Below are 24,371 nucleotides of genomic sequence, written 5' to 3'. Positions count from 1 at the left end.
TATGAATCCTGACAGACCTGGTCAGACTTCTACTTTTCTATTTACTAGCTATGTGACTGGGGTAAACTTATTAACTCTTATAAACATACTCTTAACTTTGGTGTAAAATATAGGTAATGCAGGATATCCCTAATTGTAAAATGTATATAATGAAATACATAATTTATTCTCATTGTAAAATGAGGATGATGTTTATGAGGATGAAATGGGATAGTACAGTATATAAAAACTACTTAGACTAAAGCTTGGCATATCATGATATTGTTTGTTTTTTTGGTTTGCTTGTTTTGTCAGAGACGTTATCTCTCTAAATACTTGAATATGCTTCTGTCGCCTTCATATGTAACTGCAGCCGTGTAAAGTATCCTTAAGCCACAATTGTTCCTTTAAATGTTGTTCCGCTATGCGGCATACAATACTGTAGAGAGATCTGAGGCCAACCTGTCTTTTCTATACTTGTGCACAACCAGTTACCCTGCCTTCATGCCTTAATACTTAAAGTGTTCTATCTGATCAAAACCTCTGTTTATTCATTTTTTTTCCTTAAGGATACTTAAAGGCAGTAGAATCTTTGTTATTTTTACCATACCAGGTGAGTTCTTTGAAATACAATTTATATCTGTTTTCTGTCTAGTAATATTTCCGTACTTCAAGATAATATATGTGTTGAATAATATTTTCTTTCCATGGATTCTGGTCTTCTCTTCAGGAACATTGGTTATCCATAAGTTTATTTTTCATCGTCTGTTTACCATACTCCTCATATTTCTCTTCTCTTTAACTCCTTTTTTCTCTTGTTCTCTTCTTTGCATTCAGGAGGTTCTCTTAAGCCATAATCCAGTTTTCCCTGCTGTAGCAATTCTGCTTCTTAACTTTTATAATGAGGTGTTTGCTATGTTTGTAAAGCTATAACAACACCACACTGCTATAAAGGTTGTCATATATCTGGAATCACGTAGAAGTCTCTGGTGTCTTGATGTTAGTTGGGCAAATACCACACTCTAGTGTGAGGTGAGTAAATGTGAAGATTAGCAACTTACATTTACTGAAGGCCACTGGTTGTCTGGGACTCTGCTGTGGTACTATTTATTTCTCACAATAGTCCTACAAATACTATTGTTATTTACATTTCACAGATGAAAAAGCAAATACTCAGAAGTATTTGGTAACTTGACAAGGTCAGACAGCTAATGAATGCCTGAGCCAAATATGAAATACAAAAATCTTTGTTCCTTCCACAATACCATTTTATCTCATATGGCAACATGCATTTTTCCGAGAATAGCTCCCATTTGGTTTTTCAGTTATAATCTGTTTATCCTTGTTATTGCTACTATTCTCAAATGGCTGGCCTTCAGTTCTACAGGGAAAATATTGAACGTAGAGAATGTTAAAATAAACACTGATAGCATCAAGAAGCTTCTTGCCAATAGCCTAAGAGAGAGAGAAGATAGAAAAACTATAAAAAGCAGACTATATTTACTGATTCTCATAAAAATTAGAATGTATTTCTCTATAACCTGAGGGCATTATTATAATGCTATGTTATTTATAATTGATTTTCATAAATATGACACAGTCATTAAGGAAAATGAAATCATATTCAAGTTTTTCAAAGAAGGCTAAGAAACGGGTAACTGGCAAGAAATCTCAAAATTGTAAAAAATGTTTTGGGTTATTTGTAATAGCAGGAAAAATTGAAATATCTCAAATGACTATCCACAGGAGAATGGACAAATTATATTATAGCTCTACAATGGAATACTTAGAGTAGTGAAAATAAAATGCAGCTTCATGTGTCAACGTGGATGCAACTTGCAAACATAATGTTGTGTGAAAAATGCAAGAAGTATAAGTATACACATAATCCCTTTTATATGAAGTTTAGAAAACTTCAAAACTGAAAGATCATCCCATCACCTAGGAATTAGGCTGAGCATCCATTAGCTATTCTTCCTGATGCAGTCTACCCTCCCCTTCAACAGGTCCCAGTTGTGTGTTGCTCCCCTGCCATGTATCCATGTATTGTCATGGTTTAGCCGCCACTTATAAGTGAGAACATGCAGTGTTTGGTTTTCTGCTCCTGGGTGCTGAGGATAATGACTTCCAAATCCATCCATGTCCCTGCAAATGACATGATCTCGTTCCTTTTTTATGGCCACATAGTAAAATACTGATTTTATTTCTTCTTTATATTACAACTAAGTATTTATTTTTATTTAGATTCCATAGGTCAATAAGATAAATTCAGTAATTAAAAAGGAATATTATAAAATATTTATTGTAAAATGGTGTTAGAACTGATAGGACTAAGAAAAAAACTAATCCGAAACCCATATGGAATATGTAGACAAATTTTTCTGAAGGGTTAAGATCAAGCCAGAAATCTCTAAGAAATATTACATGAAGATTTAGAAGCTTTATGTATTTCTCCACTGTGTTTTTATTTTAATTGCATTATAACCCATAATTAATAGTCTAATGCAACTTGACATCCATGAATAAGAAACAAATCTATTACTTTTCATTCCTTGTTTATTAATAAAAGGATCCAGCTTCCCTTTTATTAAAACTCTAGAAGGCACGTCTATTTTGAAAGGATTTCTAATATATTTTTCATTGAGAATATTTTATACACAATGATTTTTAATTTCATCTGTAATTTTGGGAGGGAATAGAATATAAGATTCTGGTTTTTTTTTTTTTTTTTTTAACAGGTGGTTTGGGAACAGAGTATACTCTGATGCCTTGTATCAGGATCGTTCTTTTACGCAAAATGCTTTACTTTTCCTGGAAACTAATCTCCTTAAAAGCTAATACCCAAATCAAACAATGTACCCTTTTCAGTGCTGAATAAAAATGGGTCAGGAAGGGATTAAAAAACTGGCACTGCACTAAAGTGAGGCAATGAAAGTTTTACTTTTTAAGCTCTCCTTGTTATGTGAGAATTTATAAATTACCAGTTAATTCAGGCTTCCTTCTTCTGCCTCCTCTTCTTTCCCTCCCACTGTGTAAGACTTTATTGTTGATACATGTAGGGACAGCGCAGGGATTGGGAGGTTGCGGAGGGATAACATGGGGAGAAATGCCAGATATAGGTGACAGGGGTTGGGGGATGGAGGTAACAAATCACATTGCCATGTATGCACCTATGCAACAATCCTGCATGATCTGCACATGTAACCCAGAACCTAAAGTTCAATTAAAAAAAAAAAAAAAGAAACTTTCCCATTTCATCTCTTAGAAATTTTTGAATGTCGATCAGCGTTGAATCCACTTTGCTGCATCTGTATATTTAATCAGTGAAAAAACTTAGACTGATTTTGCATTATATTTTCTGCTTCGTTTTCTGCCTATGTCCCTTCTTCATTCATCTCTTTTTTCTTTGGTGTCTGATGATCAACACTGTGTCCTTAACAGGTGCCAAGTTTACTGAAGGGTTTGATTCGATAAACATATCTGAAAATCTACTAGGTACAAGGACTTGTAAGAGTTGGTATAGAGTTGAGTAAATACAAGAGTTGGCAGTCTCACTGAGAATCCCTTAAAATAAGACTAACTTAGATAACTCCAGTATAAATGAAAATAATTATCTGACTGTGGAGAAAGTATCTAAACTTTTGAGCTTCTTTTATTCATATGGAAAATGGAGGACAAATGTAGACCTTTATATAGTTTTCTATAGTTAGTTTTCAGTATAGGAGATAAGGTTTACGAAGTTCTTAGCATTCAAATACAGTAAGTGGTTTATATTCTTGGTACTGTATGTATATTTGGCCATTAAACCATGCTTATTTTTTCCACATTATCTGTTTCCCTACTCTGAACCTATCAATTAAAAAGAATATCCAAGTCTCTATGTTTTTACCTATAAAATAACTGGATTTCACTTGGTAACTTCTAGGATTTCTTTAATCTTTATAATTATATAGAACTTTTTTAAAGGAAGTGGGTACCATCAATCCATATACAGATTTTCCAAGTCAACTTAGTGTATATAACCATTTCACATCATCTCCTCCTCTCTTCAGATGTTCAGTACTTCCTCCCCTTCTCTCTTCACAGAGAAAATAGAAAAATTAAAAAGAGTTCTACATATTTTATCAGTAAACACACCAACACATATTTGTATGTCCATATACTACAGGCCCTTCAATCTTATTCCCATTTAAGCCCGTGTCTCACTGTGCACTGTGTTTCATCCCCTCGTGCCCTCAATGGTTCTTCTCATCATTTATGCCCATCAGATGGCAAAAATACGAAGGTAACTTCCACTTTTTAAAATTTTCCTTTACCTCACTTAGCCCTACACTTACCACGCCATTTACATGCTCCCTTTTAGCAAAGCTCGTAGATATCCATGATTTCATCTTCTCTTCCTCCACTCTCTTTTTCCAATCTTTTGTTTAAAATTCCAAACCCATTTTTTAAAGTTGTAAAAGTAATACAATGAATACCCATGTAGCCTTCTTATAGATTTACCAGTTTTTACTACTTTGTCTTACCTTCTCTATCTGACACACACGTTTTTCAACTATTTGAGAGTTCCCTGCAGACGTCATAACATTTCACCCCAAAATACTTCAGCATATGTCTCCTAAGAAAAAATGGCATTCTCTTATATAACCACAATCCAATTATCACCTACAGGAAATTTGACATCAATATAATAATATGCAATACACTCCCCATATTGTAATTCTCCCAATTATCCAATAATGCTCTCTCTTTTTTAATATGCAATAACCAATCAAATATATGTATTGTTTTTAGTTGTCACATATCTTAAGTATCTTTTAATATAGGATCCTGGCCTGTAAAATTTATTTTGTCTTTCTTAACTTTAACATTTTGAAAAAGAATCTATTCCAGGTATTTTACAGAATATTCTCAATTTGGAATTATCTGTTTCCTCTGTTAGATGAACATTAAACTGTTGGCAAGACTACAACAGAATGACTCATTTTGGCTAGCATACTATAGAGCTCATAGTATATGCCTTGAGTATACTGCAGCAGGGAACACATATCAGTCTGACACATTGTTTGTGATACTAGGTTTGAACACTTGGTTAAGATGATGTCTGTCAGATTTCTCCATTGTGAGAATACTGGTTTCCCTTTGTAATAATAGTCTTTAAGGAGCTACTTTGAAACCGTCGTGTTCTCTGGTAATTGTTCCTCAATGGTTTTAGCATCCATTAATGACTTCTGTGCAAATCAGTTATTACAATTGTCGCTATAAAGTTGTGATTTTTCTATTTCTATTATGCCTTGTATATGTATCAGTTTTCCTTCTTCTCTCTTGATCCTGTGATAATCAGGCTCCTGCCCCATCATTTTAACAAAGCTGCTGTTGTCAAGGTTACTAATGACTTCTGTTTACTAAATCTAATAGACTAGTCTCAGTCCTTATCTTATTTGGTGTATCAGCTGCATTTGACAAAGTTGATCATTTTTCTCTTGAAATGCCCCTTGGTTTCCTCTGAGAAACAAATAGAATAATTCCTTATCAGTCTCCTTTTTGGTTCTTCAGCTTCCAAATCTCTAAACATTGAAAAACTCAGGGCTTAGTCTTTATACCTCCACTGCAACACAATATATGGCAGTTTGATTCTTCTAATTGCTCAGGCTCAAAACTCTAGAGTTAATCTTATTTTACCCTCTACATCAGTCCATCAGCAAATTCTATCAGCTCTGTTTTTAAAATATGTATCAAACCAAATCACTTCTCACTATCTCCACTGCTCAAAATCTAAGCAACTGTCATGTCCAGGCTTGACTAATTTAGTACTGTCCTAGTTAGACTTTCTATGTAAGTCAAATAATGTCACCAAATCCATCTAAATTTAAAATAAAATCCAAAGTTTCCACATAGATTAAAAAAGCTTTGCATACTTTAGCCCCTGGCTACTTCTTTGATCTTCTCTGCCAGTCTGGAATTCACTAACTGCAGCAGTCCTCCCTTATTTGCAGTTTTGCGTTCTGTGATTTAGTTACCCTCAGTCAACTGTGGCCCAAAAATATTAAATGAAAAATTCCAGAAATAAACAATTTGTGAGTTTTAAATTGCACATGATTCTGAGTAGTATGATAAAATCTGGCACAATCCCATTCCGTTCTGCCTGGGACATGAATCTCCCTTTGTCCAGCAAATCCACACTGTGTACACTACTAGCCTAATAGTCACTTAATAGCCATCTTGATGATCAGATCGATGGTTGCAATATTGCAGTGCTTGAGTCCAAATTTTACTTAGTAATGACCCCAAAGCACAAAAGTAATGATGCGGGCAGTTTGGATATGCCAAAGAGAAGCTATAAAGTGCAAGCATTAAGCAAAAAAGTAAAAGTTCTTGACTTAATAAGGAAAGAAAATACTCATATGCTGAGGTTGCTAAGATCTGCAGTAAGAACCCATCTATCCGTGAAATTATGAAGAAGGGAAAAGAAATCCATTCTAGTTTTGCTGCCATACCTCAAGCCACAAAAATTATGGCCACTTCAGTGTCTGATAAGTGGTTAAGATGGAAATGTTCTTAAATTCATGGGTAGAAGACATGAACAGAAATGTGGTCTGATTGCTGGCAGTCAGGTTCAGTACTATCTAAGGTTTCGGGCATTCACTGAAGATCTTAGAATGTATCCCCAAGGATAAGGGGAGACTACTATATACTTGTTATTCTCTTTGTTTGGAAAACTCTTCCCCTAGATTATCCATACACCTTACTTTCTCACTTTATTCAGGTCTCAAATGTCATCTTATTAAAGAGACCCTTTCAGACCAGCCTATCTATAATAAGTTTACTCTTCTGTAATAAGTTTACTCTTACTGCGATATACCCAACCCTTAAAACAGTGCCTAGCACATTGTCAGCAGCTAATAAGTATTTGTTGAATTAACTGTTGAAATCCTTACTCTTCTAATAATGATGAAAAGACGGGTTTTTCTTTCCACTTTCTGTGTAAGCCTTAACTTTATATCTGATCTTTTTTCCTCCTAAGATATTGTTTACATTGTCTCAAAAGTACACTTCAGTGAGAAATTGTGTTTTTCTGGATTGTATAAATTAATGGGTTATTTATAGTGTTGCTGCTTCTGCTACTAATCCCAGTGTGTTTTTCTCAGTATTTGGATATGATTCCTTAAAAGGCAACAAATTTCTTAGATGCTAACCTAGCTTTATTTTTTTATAAAAATAATAGCACAAAGTCTTCTGTTAAATCATTCATTTATGAATTTTAAAGGCCATCAGTACCAAGTATTTAATTTACTGCCTTACCTAATCCTCTAAGAAGTCTACCTGTCTCATATTGGCTAATGAAGGGAGAAAGCTCTGACTTCTCTTTATTGAATTAAAAGTAAAAGCTAGTCACGTGTTTATAAGATTAAACTAATGAAAAATATTGACTCACCAACACCTCCCTGGTATTCTTTTCTCTTCTGTTTATTTGGTTTCTCTGTTTATCATATATATGTGGGCTTTAATTAATAGGAAGAAATATATAAGACCTCAAGTCTGATTCCAGCAGTTCTTGGTTTGTTTTAACAAGTAAGGAAATTATCCTACTTGTTCTGTGGGTATGCAGATACATGAATGTTACTTGTAAATGCCCTCCTGCTGCCATGTCTGTGTCTCTAACATCAGTGGATGGATTTCAGAGAAGATAATGAAGTGTTTATATTCTTTTCTTTTATTGGGTATCCAGAAATGTTAAACTTTAAGCGTTATCTTCAAGAGTTCTCATATACAATTAGCTATTTCAGTATAAAATTAAATAATTAACTGGCGAACACTACTTATGACTTTGTGTTCTCAGGATATTTTTTAAGTTACATTGCATGTCATGCTGTTTTCCTAAGTGAATTTTTAAGAAGAAATATTATAATAACTAATATATTTGAACTTTTAAACATAGTTTTTATAGCTCTCAATTTCAAGGAAAAAAAATGATTTTGATGCCTTTTCTTCCTTTGTGTTAATATTACTGCGTCAGTGCCAGGAGCCCAATTAGCATATAACTAAGTTTTGCATTTAAGTAATTTCTGGAGGTCCCTGAGAAATATAGTTGCCCTGAGGTCAAAGGGTCTGTAATCTAAAGAATCTGGTCTATGTCCTTGTTAACTCACTGCATTCATTGGAAGTGGATTTTAAAGAGCAAGTAGACATTTTTAGGCCAAGAGGTATATAAAGCAATATTTTCTTAAGTAGATTCCTAAAATAGCCCCTAAAGATAGATAGTAAAAACATTCAGTTGTCAAGTAATATGGGGAAATACTATGTTATTCTGAATTAAACCAATTTATCTCTTTCCTCTTAACATCTCTTTCCTCTTAACATATTGAGAGACTACTGTTCCACAAATATGAAATTTCTGGAAATATTAGTATTCATGACAAAGTAAACAGCATTTTTAAAACCTAAGAAAGATGATACAGCCCAGAGAATGATGAGATTATGGGATTAAAGGAGTGGAAGAAAGTGAGCTCAACCAGATGATGAAGTCTCAATGTTAAAAATCTGTCCTATCAGTGGCAGGAGGAACCAATGAGGACTTTTAAGAAGGGAAGTAGCAAGAACTCATTTGCGTTTTAGAAGGAGTGGGCATGAAAAGTTGAGGCTTTAGGGCAGAGTGTTTAGACTTTTTTTCTTTTCTTGGAAACGGAGTCTTGCTCTTGTTTCCTGGGCTGGAGTGCAATGGCACGATCTCGGCTCACTGCAACCTCAGCCTCCTGGGTTCAAGCAATTCTCCTGCCTCAGCCTCCTGAGTATCTGGGATTACAGGCATCCACCACTACACCCAGTTAATTTTTGTAGTTTTAGTAGAGATGGGGTTTTCCCATGTTGGGCAGGCTGGTCTCGAACTCCTGACCTTGTGATCCACCTGCCTTGGCCTCCCAAAGTGCTGAGATTATAGGTGTGAGTCACTGCACCTGGCCTAGAAGACTATTACAAGTGATACATAATTGTGAACTGAAGATCTGGCTTTGGTTAGAGGATGACGAGTAGATGATGATACTATTAGCAAATAGAATATCAGAAAGAAAACAAGTTTCACGATAAAAGATAAATGAGTTCAGTTTTTGGACCTGTTTGGCTTGAAGCCCTGGATGGCACAGACATATATTAAGAATGTGATTGGAAAATTTGATCTGCCGTTCTAGAGAGCAGTGTTAACTGAACTATGCATAGATTTGAGTGTCAGTATGATATTTCAAACCATAAAACGACAGGCGCGCGAGAGAGATAATAGACATCTTTCCGATGAGAAATGTTTATGCATCCCACCTGAGTTTTTCTGTGGTTAATTTACTTCAAATTCAGAATCTTCGATTCTGAGTTTCTGAAATTTTTTTAATGTTATCTAAATCTAGAAAGTATTTCTTTAACGAGTAAACATCAGGAGGGCTGTGATTACTTTGGTTATTTGTTCATTTGGTTTTGCATATGTGTGCTTGTGCATGCTTACACACTATAGTTTTTTATTTTTATTTTTATTTTTATGTAGAGACAGGGTACATGTTGACAAGGCTGATCTCAAACTCCTGGCCTCAAGCAATCTTCCCACCTCTGCCTCTTAAGTGCCGGCATTACTGATGAGCCACCATACCTGGCTGTACACTGTGTTTTAAGTCAGCTATTGAACGTTACTTTTGCATTTAAAAGACTAAACAGTGAAGACATAGAATTTGTATTTATTGAACTAGGTTGTGGCCAAATAAAGCACTTATTCTGGGTATACAATTGTAGGCTAGTGCAATGCTAAAGAAGTATTCTCTACAATAACCATTAAGAAAAGTCTTGAAAAAAAAAAATACACACACACACACACACACACACACACACACGTTTTACTAAATCCAAGCCATTTATATACATATGCATGAATGCAAGGACTCCCACCACATGACATTTTCTTGAAAAATATACTTTAGCATGTCTCTCATGCTGATTGTAGATTGAAATCAAATATATTATCAAAAGCCTAATGTTTAATAATGAAGAAAATTTCTCTGGTGTCAGAAAAACAGATGAAATAAATACAGAGGGGAGGCACCATAGTGCATTCTAAAGTAGAAAAAGTTCTATTCATATTTTTCTTAAGTAAACTTTATTACTATTTAGCAGAGAAGTTGTTCGTACTGTGTATATTTGGGTCCTATTCAAAATATTTTACTAATAAGGATTTATGGTTTCTAGGGTGGTAGTTAAGACCACACACCTTGAAGTGAGACCAGCAGGATTCAAATCCTGACTGTATCATGGAGTAATTGTGTGACAAGCTAATTCATTGTATTTGTTTACATTTATTCATCTGACAATTCAATAACAGTACCCAACTTCTTTGAGCTGTTATGAAAAAGGATTGGTGTAATAAATAAAGCATGCTTAGCACATCATAATCATTCAGTAGTGCTAATACCAGCAAATAAGAACATCCATTCTGTGAACTTCATATACACAGGTTGAGCACCACTAACCCAAAAATCCAAAACCTAAAATGCTCCAAAACCCGGAACTTTTTGAGTGACGATATGATACAACCAGTGGAAAATTCCATGCATAAGTACTTAAAGTACATAGACTTTATTTTGAGCACAAAATTATTTAAAATATTGCATAAAATTACCTTCAGGCTACTTGTGTAAAGTATATGTGAAACATAAATAAATTATGTGTTTAGACTCAGGTCCCATCCCCAAGATATCTCATTATGTGCTTGCAAATTTTCCAAAATCCAGAAAAAATATTTCTGAAACTCTAAATACTTCTGGTCCTAAGGATTTCAGGTTCAACCAACATTCATGATGGGTCTAAGTATACACAATTGTAATGATATTCCTCAAACATCCCTAGCTCCTCTCTACCTAAAGACTTTTGCATCGGCAGTTCCGTTTATGTGGAGTGCTTTTTCTCTTATTTCACATGACTGGTTGTTTCTTGTTATTCAAATTTCAATTTAGTTACCTGCTCAATGATGCCTTCAAGATTACCTACTATAAAATATTCACCTAGTCCATTTCAACTATATTATTCTAATTTTCTCCATATTATCACTTAATTTTTTGTTGTCTAACTTCCGTCACTGGAATGTAAACATCACCCTTGTTCTCCATTGTTTCCAGCACCTTGATCAGGGCCAGGCATACAATAAGTGCTTTAAAATATATTTGCTAAATTAATGAACTACTCTGTTAAGGTTATAATGAAAGAACCAGAGAAAAAGAGGGAGATTCAAAATTTCAGTTTGGGGGAAAAATGCCAGTTTCTGCCTTCCCCTGCCTTACCTAGGCCCTGAACCAGCATACCTATTTCAGTAGACTCAGATCTCCCAACTGGTATAGTTTAAGTATAGTCTTGCTATTTTTAGATCTGACATCCATTGTTACTTAGGATAAGATATGGTCACCCACACGTCTCCTATAGTGCAGGTTTTCTCTGCATAGCCCTTTGTATTTTTCCCTTTTCCTAAACCCTGCTGCTCAGAGCACTGCTAAACACTACCGCTGGCCAAGGCACAGTGGCTCATGGCTGTAATCCCAGCACTTTATGAGACTGAGGCCAGTGGATCACCTGAGGTCAGGAGTTCAAGACCAGCCTGGCCGACATGGTATAACCTTGTCTCTACTAAAAATACAAAAATTAGCCAGGCATGTTGGCAGGTGCCTATAATCCCATCTACTCGGGAGGCTGAGGCAGGAGAATCACTTGAGGCCAGGAGGCGGAGGTTGCAATGAGCTGAGATCATGCCATTGCACTCCAGCCTGGGTGACACAGCAAGACTCTGTCTCAAAATAAATAAATATATAAATAAATAAAATTTTAAAATAATAAATAAATAAACACTGCTACTGCTAGGTACCATCCATCAAATTAGACCTGTGTGGATATCAATACTTTCCCAGATTGAGTCCTTTTTGAATACTAATTTGGATCACTGTTCCCACCCCTACCCGTGCCTGTAGCTGGGTTCTCCCCCGCAGGGTCTTTTTCGTTATACCATCCCTTGCTGCTGAGAGCCTAACATTCTTTACAGTTAGGCCCATAAAGTTAGGAAAGGGAAAAGGAACAGTAGAACTGGAATGCAAAACTGCCTTTGAGGTTTATAAAGTCCCTATGTAACTTGAATGAATACCCCTGCCTTTGAGTGTTAACTTTTAAGTTTAGTAACTATTCTCTATTAAGGTTATTGTCATAGTATTGAGCACTATTTCATGTATAGGTAGGTGCCCTGATAAATACTATTCAATGATGCTAATTCTTACAAAGCCAATATTACAGTATCTGTCTGATGCTCCATTGCTACATAAATAACCTCTGCAAAGTTTAGTACCTTTTCATAACAATTATTGATTTTATTCACAATTCTGCAGTTTGGTTAGGGCTTGGTGAGAAAGCTTGTCTGTTCTCCATACAGCATCTGCAGAGGAGGCTTGACATCTTGAAGTATGGTTCTGTGTTCCAAGAGCAACCATCTCATAAAGACAAAAATTGGAAGCTGCCAGAAAAGAGCACAGTGTTGTTTCTGTATTATATAGGTCAAACAGTTATGAGGCTGAAATTCAAGAACAGATATAGATGCTACCTCTCAATGGAAATACCATATTTTAATATGTGAAGAATTTAGGGCCATGCTAGATATTCAGCATTTCATTTTCAAAACAAAACAAAATAAATGACAAAAAAATCGAAGAAGAAAACCTATAATGTCAGATCGTAGTGGATATTAGGATACCATGTACACAAAATAAGTATTTTTTAAAAATCACTTGACTCTGGGAAAGTTAGCACCATTTCAGACTACTACATGGCATTTAACCTAATTACTGTGAGACATCAAATTGGAAGCCAAGTGAGGATTACTTGAATGGCCTCAAAAGTTAACAAAACTATTAAGACACACCTTATTGTTAAATTAAGCTTCTGAAAAAGAGGGAAAAGAAATACCTATTTTCTACAGTTAGCTTTTTTGTTCTAAAAACATTTCAGTTTGGTCTTGTGGGCAACTTAGACCATATTATGGACTTAAAACAACAACAACAAAAACCCAAAATACCAGAGCAAAATAATGTTTACTTAGTGTGGTGTAAATGGTATTTGTGTAAAATGAAAATATATGTGTTCGGTTAACTCCGGATTCTGATATTCTGAAGTTAAAATTTTTTTTCATCTTAGAGAAAAAATAGCAGGAATAAGAAGATTTTACAATTTCCATTATTCACTGTATCTAAGCTCTTCTGTAAGCAAAGCAGAAGCTTTGGCCTGGTAAAAAATGTGATTCTACTTTCTTCAACTTTTGTCCCTCAACCCAACATCTTGCCTGAACAGTTTTTAGTTATTGGCTTTTTAAAAGATGTTTTAGAATTAGATATGAAAGGGTGAAAGGTGCATGCTATTTTTAGTCAGCATCTGCAGTACTGTAACGTGAAAGATCTTCCCAATCTATCTTCATTTCTTTCCTTCTGGGTAATCTGATTTTGCAACAAATGGATTGCTCAACCTCTCCATGTCACTTTTCAATAAAATCAAAAAGGTTGCTACAGTCCCAAGGTGGGGAATGGTCTCCTTCTGGGAAGGGTGAGATCCAAAAGTCAATTCATTAAACAGAGTGACTTAGGAGACCTCTAATGCCTTAGCAATACATTCTGAAATCCTGACATTCAGAACTTAAATTGATCCTTTGCGCTGGTAGGCCTGCTCTTGAAAATTTTTATTTAGGGGAAAAACTGAAGTAAAATGTATTTTAAAACTGACTCTGAATAATTAATTTTTTCCCTAAGATATAACTACTAGGAAATCCCTCATTTCCCTGCTAGAAAGCACCTCATTTCCTTGAAATCGCACACATAAAAAAGATACCAGCATTGAAATTCTGACATCACAATTACTTAAAGCCATCTGTTTAAGACATAACAGATCATATTGAAAAACAGACTGAATCTGACATTAGAAATCCTACTTTAGAGTCCCAGCTTCACCATTTACCAGCTGCATGCCTTTGAACAAGTGCTAAGTTTGAGCAACCTATTTAGTGATCAGTGTCCTCATTTGTAAAATAAGAAAAATGTCATCCATTCTAACAACCTGACAGAGTTTTGAGGTTAGATGGTGTATCAAATATGCAGGTGCTTAATATATTGCAATGCATCATATAACCACAAAGTATCCATCATTTTAGGAACTTTATATGGATTTTTGTAAGTTATGGCTGTTAAACTTTCTTTAAGAACATTGTACAATGTGATTAATAAAATACGTTTTCCAAGTTCAAATATAATGTTTTGTACTAATTAAACAAAGCATATGTTCATTAAGATAGAAACTAAGAGTTGTATATCTTTATATCCCTAACATTATATAGAACAGTTCTATATAGGTCAAGTTGGTTGTTTGATGTGTTGAATGAATGATTGAGAAAGATACTCATGAGGTCATTATTCCTCATAATTTGGAAGCATAAATAAGCCTTTTTAACATTATGAAGTCCAAGGAATTCTGCTGTGTTTTCAGTTAATTATTGAATACTCTAATAGTGTATATAACAAAATACTAAGTGAAAATGCCATTGCACTGTTAAGCTGTTGATTATTTCATAGACTGAACTGTGGGGTTTGTGAATGAGGGAGAGTATCAGATTAGTAATATCCACTGTTACAAGAAAACTGTCACACTGAGGTCAGTACGGCTAAGAGGATTACTGATGATAGCCTCCAACTGGCTTTAAAAAAGTAAAATTAAAATAACCATTCTAGATTTTTAGTATTTTCAACAAGTTATCTCCAAAATTTAAATAAAGTTGCCCTAACCTACATTGTAAACTTTATATTGCTGCCTAATTTCATGTATTTCCTCAGGAGTTTCTTTAGGAATTCTGTTCTTCCATTCTAGCTTTTGAAGTCTACTCATACAGTTTTAAATGGCTGTTTTCTTATTGTCTCACTAAAGTTTTCAGAAACTTTTCTAACTCAATTAAAATACTGTTTTATAGTTGACTTCTTTTACTGTTTTAATGAATACATGCATAGCATAGATATCTAACTTACTTTCATACTTAGTACCTGCAAAAATTAGCATAATGCCTTGAAATGCAGTTTGTCATAATTGCAGAGAAAATTCATTCATTAAACTTTTATTGAGAACGTGTTATGTGCTTATCAGTCTCCTGGTAATCTTTTCATTTAATTGGGCCCAAGTTTATGCAGTTCCAGTAAAAATTATTCATACCTATTTCAGGGAGACAGAAGCAATTACAGCTAATGGTTTTTTGGGGGGAGTTATTATAATGAATTATACTTAGGTATCATTTTATAATAAGAAATGGTTTCACTGGTTAACAACAATAGACTTTATAGTATAAAATATTTGTTATTTTGGGTACTAACAAAGAGTTTGAAAAAGCAACTTTTTTCTCTTTGTCTTTAAAAAAATTGTTATTATGACAAAAGTAATACATGTTTTAAATTCATCCTGGAATAAGGAAAGGTGATAGGGTTCCTAAAGTTTTAAAGCAAGGAGATAGGTTTTAAGCAAAGGGAATAAATTATATAAAGGAACTAACTCATAAAATGTAAAAAATTCAAAGAAATGTCACTTGTGTTGAGAGGCTGGAACATTGGGCATATATAGAAAACAACAAATGAGTTTAGCAAATTAATCAGGGCTGAGATCATTAAAAGCCTTGCTTTCTTGCCAAGACATCAATGTTTTTTTCTTAAAGCAGAGAGGAGCCTGTAAAGCTATTTAAGCAAAGGAGAGATACTTTAATGGGTACATTTGGGAGAGACTTTAGTAATATGCCAAGGAAAAGCATGCTCAGTGATTAGCTACAGAACGAGACAGAATATGGTGAGCATAGTGTGTCAGGGGTATACCAAGGGAAGAGGAGCCTGAGAAGGAGAGTGAGGATAATTCAGTAAGGGGTTCAAAAGATTTCTTGATCTAGAACACCGGGGTTCAAAATGATTCAATGAGTTTAATTGATTCAATTTTATTTTTAATTGAATCACATAATGGCAGAGAGCATAATTGGCAGAGCGCACACTTGCTCTAGATAATTTTATGGATAATTGTGTCTAATTTGAGGATATACTATATCCAGAATAAAAATGATACGGACTAACATTATAAAAGAACACCTTTAATTTCTAATAATGTAAAATTAAATGTGCTGTCTATTCAGATTAAACTTGTCCCTAAGCAGCTCTAAGCACATTAAATAAGAAAGCAAGGCCATGTTTTCAGTAAGACATACAGAGGCAAACAACAAGCAATGTCATTTCCTATCTGGCCCTGCCTGCTTGTATTTTCAGGTTAATCGGATGTTCTATTGCTTCCCCACTGATCTCTCATTTTTAGGTGCAAGTGAGTTAATGATAGTTTTCTCCTAAACATGCCATATTGTTCTTGTCATAGCCAGCCCCATCCTATCTGGTAAATTTCTGATCTTCCTTAAAAACTCAACTGAAATGCCCAAGTCTTTGTCAAGGCCATTCTAATGTCTCAAGACATTTCTACTTTATCTTCAATGTACATACTTTTGCACATAATTAACATGCACCTTCTTCTTAGATACCCTGTTAACTTCTTAAGGACTAAAACTGTATCTTCTTATTCATCTTGAGATGTGTCCTCAGCATATAGATGAGTATTGGGCATATAAGTAGATACCTTAGTTGTTGCTCCAAGCGTGAAAACCATAGCTACTATGGGGATAGAACCTTGGCTTTGCTGTTGATTGCCCCATAAAGCATGGTAAATGACCAGTCATCAGCTTGTCTTTCTTAATGCTGTTAATCAGACCTCTTTTGAAAACATTAACATTTGTGGTTGTCATCTTCCCTTTCACCTGCCGAAGGTTCTATGAGTGCCATCTTGTCTATTCAGTTGTCTTACACCTTCTCTAAAAGAGTGGTCTACACACACTGACCTCTGTTGAAGAAATTTGCTTTTGCTCTGTTGATTTTTTTTTTAGCCTTTTCAGTGTGCTGTTAAAAGCTCTAAACATTAGTTTTAGCCTTCTCCTTTGTCTCTGTATTAAAAAAAAAAAAATCACAGAATATGGTTGGCCACGAAATGGCCAAAGAAATGCTTTGAAAACAAAACAGCAAAAGAATCTTTAGTAAAGACATCTAATGTGTATCCATGCACTTTTTTGTAAGTAAGTTATAACGTATAAGATACTTGTTTTTTCAAGCTAAGAAACAAAAAATTAAGAGCTGCCTGATTTGGAACATAAATTACTACACTGAACATGTGTGCTGACTGTACATGTACACATTTTCCAGTGATTTTTTTTAATTATTATTTGATGCTTTGGATAAACCAAAAATGCTGGTGTTTTAACATGATTTCACCCTTGTTTAAAAATTGGCTCCTTTGGCCGGGGATGGTGGATCATGCTTGTAATCCGGGCACTTTGGGAGACTGATGCAGGCAGATTATGAGGTCAAGTGATCAAGTCCATCGTGGCCAACATGGTGAAACTCCGTCTCTACTAAAAATACAAAAATTAGCTAGTTGTGGTGGCACAAACCTGTAGTTCCAGCTACTTGGGAGGCTCAGGCAGGAGAATTTCTTGAACCCAGGAGGTGGAGGTTACAGTGAGCCAAGATTGTGCCACTGCACTCCAGCCTGGTGACAAAGTGAGACTCCATCTCAAAAACAACAACAACAACAACAACAACAAAATTGGCTCCTTTACCCCTCTACCTTCTTTTCCGGCAGCGCAAACCACACTGAAGTTGTCTGATCCAGTACCTCCTAACTGGAATTAGACAAAGAAAAAACTCATTTGCAGAATAATTGCATTGCAGAACAAATGACATCATTGGTAGTAAAATATTCTACACTTAGGTTTTGTTTTTCCATGACACTGGAGATCCATCATTTTTAGTCAAGCTAAAAATAGATTGTAATTTTATGCTTGTAAATAATGTCTCAGGCACGAGGATACTGGACAAAAATAGAAAGTAGGATTTGATTTTTAAATTAATGCTGTAGCCCAAAATACCCCTTCTTTACCTTGTTGAATATATTTCAGATCTTGCTTATATTTCCTGGAGCTTCATAATATTTATAAAACTGGAATGGGGAAAGAGAATGCTTTATTAGAGGCTATTTTTCCATAATTCATCTGAGCACCTTGCTGCTGTATTTTTAGTTCAATCTCTGTGAATATTATGTGCAGCGTATGGTCTCTTAACCTAAACACAACCCTGAAAAGTACTTCTTTGCCTTTGCCGTCAACCTTCATTTCAACATCTATTTTTTTATATGTGAAGATGCAGTATTAGCAAGAAAAACAGATCTCCATCAGCATTTGATTCTGAAATAGACTTAAGGAAGTTAGGTAATTCTAAATTTCTAATAAAAATATGTCATAGAACTTGATATTAGATATTTCATTTAATAAATTTTTTCGTATCTCCTTATTCTTAATAAAAACATTATTCCTTCTGACTTTCTTTTATGAAAATTCTTTGTCTAGGAACTGTTTAAAAATCTACAAACAGAGCAAAGGCAGATATGCTGGTGCTCATTCCTTACTTCATGGTGGCTTCATTTAATAGTGGCATTTTTGACTCTAGGTCTCCAAAGAGCCTCAAAGTACTTTTCTTTTTGCCTTCTGACACCTCCTTTCCTCCCCTTTTCGTGTTCTTATTCTTACTCCTGCAAATTAAAACTGCAATGCCCTAAAAATAAGACACATTTGGATGAATAGAAGGATGGATAGAAGTATGATAAATCAAGTATAGTAAGTTGTTAATGGTAGAATCTAGGTGGAGGGTATAAAGGCATTCACTGTAAGTTTCTTTCAGTTTTGCTAGTTGCTTGAAAGTTGTCATAATAAGATCTCTTAAAAATGGTTACCCATGAAGGGTGGGGTGACAGCTTTTACTTATTCTGTGTTTCAATATTGTACACTTATTAGAGAAAAAAAAATGAAGATAATTCTTTTAAAAGCTAAATGAATCTGTCTTCACAAATGAAGTCACCAGACTATTGACTTAAATATTCTTCATATTTGCAGTTTACATTAATCCATGCTAAATAATTAAGGATGTGATGAAAGAATCAGCTGTGTATGATGCTCACATCATTACAGTAGGAAATTGGGTACTTCAATTATAGCATATATATAGTTAATGGAATACTATGCAGCCATTAAAATATATAGATAGAAACAAATGCATTGACATGGAAAGATATTTATAATTTTCATATTTTATATTTTATACTTAGCTAGAACACATAAAATTTATGAATATAACTGAAAGTAACCATGCATACATATATATAAAATGTTACCTCTGAATTATGATGTTATGAATTTTTTCTCATATTTTTATTCACATTTAAAATTTTTTCTTAAAATAATATTTTGCCATGCTTTTTATGTAACTTAGTAACATAAGAAAGATGGAAAACAGAAAAGAGAAAAAACGAAAAAGGTCATGTCATTTTTCTGTGAAAAAGAAGTAAGGAAACCTTAGTATGTTTAATTTTTTATCAAACCAAAAAGATTATCTGGATTTTCCCTTGAATCTATATCATGGAAATCTGTTCTCTTACATTTTCTTAATTTTGCTCTTATAAAGAATGCACTTGAAATATGTAAAAACAAATAATTTCATTCATTCTTCTGAAGATATGTTCATGGACTTGACTAGCACTTTTGAAAGTTAAGATGTTTTTTATGTTGTGGGGCCCCAGGCATTTCATACTTGGAAATGGCTTATCTTTAATCTCTAGTTGAATTATATTTCTATTTCTGACTCACAAGGAAAGGAAGCTTCAAAGCAGAAAACAGAATATCCAGTTTCTCTCTAAATACAATAACCATTGATATATTTCAGACAATGTAACACCTATGTTTCAAGGTTTCCCAGTGTCCTACCCAGAAGAATCAAGAGTTCAAGGATGTGTCAATTAAGCAATAAAAATATTTTTACTTATTATGGATCTCCATAAAGAGATGTAAGCAATGTGTTGAAATTAGGTACTCTTTACAATATGTTTCTGAAAAAAGATAAAGGGATAAGACAATTACTGTTATTTTTTCCGTTCTGCCAATATTTATTGGACACTTGGTTTATGACCCTAGACTTAATGTTTCAGTTATTGTTTCTACTCTTTAAAAGACATATTTTTCCCCATAGATTTTCTTTCAATAGCTATTGAAAGAAATATTGGATAGAAATAAAAGTAAAACAAGCAAAAATAAAATTCATCTCATGTTCTAGTCCTCTAACAGTCTGTTAATATGGAATTTGTCATTTATTCTTTTATATGTATATATATGTGTGTTTGCTCCTTCCTATCCTCCTCCTCTATGCTGGTCGTCTATTTTAAGCGTGTCTTCTTGTTCCCTCAAAATATGTAATGTTTTGTATTCTTTGTCTCATGTCTTTCTCAGGTAAAATGTCCAGTGATCGAGCTTTGAGGAAGCAGCAACAGTTGAACAACCTTGTCTATGTGGTAACAAATCAGGCCAAACCTGGTGACAGAATTGTGGATTTCTGCAGCGGTGGGGTATTATCTCTCTCCTTTTATCTTTTTTAGCCTTTCTAGGATTATATGACTTTCTATATTACATTCAAAGTCATGTTTTTATTTGGTGAGATTGTGGTTTCAGAATGAGGAAAAGCTATGGGGACCAAGGCTAACTTGTTTGTCTTACTGACTTTTTCAGGGCCATGTTGGAATTGTCCTTGCTCACATGCTGCCATCATGTCAGGTAAACCCTGAATAAGAGATAAAAGGAAATATTTAAAAACGATACAGTTTAGCTAGCCAAATTAGGCTTATCCCTGCTCTTGGAGTTTCTTATCATTCAACCAAGTCAAATATGTAGCACAGGCATTTTCTTTTCTTTGAAGTAAACTTTCTTAAGGAGAAAAATGTAAAGTAAGATCACAAAAGAGTTATCAATTTTTAAAAGAGGTTTATATGTTTAAGAAATTTTTCAAAGAAATAGCTATTTTATTGCTAAATAAAATAATTATGATTCAACTAGTTTAATTTTCAGTATAATTTTAAATGGAAATTTAAAATTTCTGAAACTTGCGAGCATGTTCTTTTAGTATCTTGATTTTGATCCATTGCATCAAAATTATAACAATAGCAAAATTTTTTTAAAGAAAAAAAAACAAAACTGATCCATCAAATGCTTTGCTTTTCTTGTTCTCATTAAGCCATTGTCCTTATGGATGCTTATTGTTGCAAATTTTAAAAATACAAACATAATTTGTCCCTTGCTTTCACTCAATATTTAATCACAAATATTTTTCCCTGTTGCTAAGCTTTACGTATCATCTTATTTCAGAGATGACCAAATGTATTTTTAAGTAAATGTATCATAGTTTATTCAATCAGTGCCACAATTTGTTAGAATTTTGTGCTGATTTTACTATTCTGCTATGTTAAATCAGTTTCTCACAGTGACCATTTTTTAGCATAAATGTCTGTTTTTTTGTTTTGTTTTTAATACAAACTCAATTGCAACAGAGTCTTTGCTAGTGAGCTCTCTGGAAGTTGTGAACTAATTGTAGTGAATAATTCTGGAAGAAAAAAATATATGAAATAACTAATAGACTGAGCAGAATAACATGTAACAGAATGATGGTGGGAAGATGGGGAACAGCATTCTTTTCTTTTTAGAGAAAAAAAAACAGGAAAATATAAGGAATTCTGGGAGAAGAGGCAGGTGTTTGTTTTATTATTAAGAAAAGCAACAATTTCGTGATTGAGTAGGAGTAAGAGAGCTCACAGAGTAAAATTCTGAAGAAGCAGAGTCAGGGATGTAGTATCTTTTCTTCTCTTTAATAGTTCTGGAAGCTAGAAAGGTTGAAACCAAGAATGAGTAATCTTGTCTAGAATAAAGGCTAGAAAGCCTTTGACACCAAGTATATACTAACAGTTTTTTGAACAGATTTTTTTCTTACAGACAAATATAAGAACAAAATAAGAACTAAGAATGATAGTGATGAAAGTGACTTAATTCTTTACATTTTTCTCCATTCAGACCATCTTCTCTGCCTAGATTATCACTGGAGGCTCCTACCTGGCTTCTCTGCCGACTGGCCTTGCTCCCACCAATCCATACCATAAATTACAGACCACTAAAACTTCTTTTATCATAAATGCATGATCTGGTTCCTGTTTACCTCTCCAGCCTCATTTTCATCCTTCACACCCTGTCCCATCACCACTATCACCAAAATTGTGTACCAGTTCTCTCAGTTCTTCAAACACACCATACTCTTTCTCATCTTGAGCCTTCATGTGTGTTTCTCTGCCTGAAAGACTCTTCCATTCCCTCAGCTGATTTGAATTCATTTTTTAGGACTCAGTTAATATGTTACTTACCCATGAAAACCTTTCTTAGTCATCAAGTTTGAGTGCTCCCATTAACATTGTTTGTCTTTGATTTAATACTTATCACACTATATTATTATTATTTTTTGATGTTTTGTTTTTGTTTGTTTGGTTGGTTGGTTGGTTGGTTGGTTTTGAGATGGATTCTCCCTGCAATAACCAGACTGAAGTGCAGTGGCATGGTCTCGGCTCACTGTAACTTCTGCTTCCCAGGTTCAAGCGATTCTCCTGCCTCAGCCTCCCAAATACCATAGCTGGGACTACAGGCACACACCACTAAGCCTGGCTAATTTTTTTCCTTTTAGTAGAGACAGGGTTTTACCATATTGGCCAGGCTGGTCTCAAATTCCTGACCTCAAGTGATCCGCCTGCCCTAGCCTCCCAAAATGCTGGGATTACAGGCTTAAACCACTGCACCCAGCCCTCACTGTATTATTATTGCATGTTTCATTTATATTACTATGCTGTAAGAATAGTTCAAAGACATTTCATTTTTCCTTTGTATACTAGATTATATGATACACTTCCTGCCACAGGATAGAGACTCAGTATAATACTTTCTACATTTCTTAAGCTATGAAATATAGTAATAAATGCTTTGCCTACTGTCTGAATTATGTACTAAATATACTATTTTCTGGGTAAAATCTAGGTTACATTAATAGAAAACAAGGAATTATCATTAATTCGTGCTAAGAAGAGAAGTAATGAACTGGGTTTAAACAACATTTGGTTCATTCAAGCAAATATGGAGTATTTTACTGGGATGTTTAATATTGGAGTAAGTAATCGAGCAATTTTAATTTCTTTAATTAGCTAAATAGAAAAATTACATGCCTTAGCATAAATAAAAAAGATAATTTTGTGTTCTTTGCTAAACAAAGAAATTTATAATTTTGCATATTTTTATTATCTATGAAGTATAGCATATTAATGAATATTATTTTATTCATAACACTTTATCGTAACATGATAGAGATAACATTGGCTCCTCTATCAGACCAGAACTTTAATTTCTTCACTACAGAATCCCCAGTAGCAAGTGCTTAAAATTGGTTAATAATTGAATAATTGATTCTGATGAACATGACTTGCCTTAACTTATTCTGCATTTTTAGAAGACAATGCAGAATAAAGGAGGAAAAGAAAAAAGAAGAAAAGAAAAATAACTTGTTATAATCTCTGAATACAAGCATTGCCCTGTGATGTTTTTTAGCTAAGATTTTATATTTACATGTATTTTGAGGTTCCAAGAGAGAAAGTATATTGATCATGTTTCTAAATCCTTCCATCAAATTATTATTTAATATTATGAAAAATCCCTAAGATATGTAATTCTGCTTGATCATTAAACCCCAAAGTTTTATTCTTTCTTATAGAATTTGAGTTTTATAATGTGTTATTGTTGCTGCTATTTCTTGTATTTGCTTTAAATAATTTTTTTCTAATTTGATAGGAATATACATTTTGATAGTAATACAGAAAAACACATAATAATATAAAGAAGAAATAACCTATATGCTTACTATCAAGTGATAAATACTATCAAAAATCTTTACTTTTTATATATTTATGCATACATATACATGCAAATTTACACGTGTGGACATTGTGAAAACTATACTACATATATCCTGCATTGACTGAACACTATCATAAATCTTTTACCTACTTTTTAATCATTCTTTTTGTTGTTCTTATAATGCAATTATTACTATGATGGGTATTTTATGCATTCTTTAAGAATTTTGATACATTTGCCAAACCACTTTCCAGTAAGGTTCTTACTGACATCCTTTCTAATTATATATGTTCACATAAACATGGGGTTGTCTAGGTGGAACTTTCATCAGCTTAAGTAGTTCAGACCTTTTATAGCATTTCTGATTTTTATCCAGTGAAATTTATTTAAATATTGACTATTACAAATTTGGGGGTTTATTGTAAGTTTTTTCAACCTAAAAAATATAGGATTTGTTTCCTTTGTAGACATG

At 33.9% G+C, this 24,371-nt stretch overlaps 1 protein-coding gene across 6 annotated transcripts in view; it reads left to right on the top strand.

Annotated features, from left to right (window-relative positions):
* GSTCD (glutathione S-transferase C-terminal domain containing) overlaps positions 1–24,371 on the top strand; it is a 145,095-nt gene that overhangs the window by 96,271 nt on the left and 24,453 nt on the right. For 4 of the 6 annotated variants that reach the window (XR_001821191.2, XM_017516819.2, XM_017516820.2 and 1 more), the window contains exons 6-8: positions 20,417–20,532; positions 20,693–20,737; positions 23,030–23,158. Coding sequence is in view for 5 of the 6 variants with exons in the window: in XM_017516819.2 (XP_017372308.1) it covers positions 20,417–20,532; positions 20,693–20,737; positions 23,030–23,158 (290 nt within the window). In the remaining variant the exon portion in view is untranslated. The remainder of the gene's footprint in view (positions 1–20,416; positions 20,533–20,692; positions 20,738–23,029; positions 23,159–24,371) is intronic. The other 2 variants (XM_037734329.1, XM_037734330.1) reach the window with 2 other exon arrangements.

Source organism: Cebus imitator, unplaced genomic scaffold, assembly GCF_001604975.1.
Source record: "Cebus imitator isolate Cc_AM_T3 unplaced genomic scaffold, Cebus_imitator-1.0 Scaffold606, whole genome shotgun sequence".
Lineage (NCBI taxonomy): Eukaryota > Metazoa > Chordata > Mammalia > Primates > Cebidae > Cebus > Cebus imitator.
Note: the sequence above shows the minus strand (reverse complement) of the source record. Positions and strands in the feature narration are given on the sequence as shown.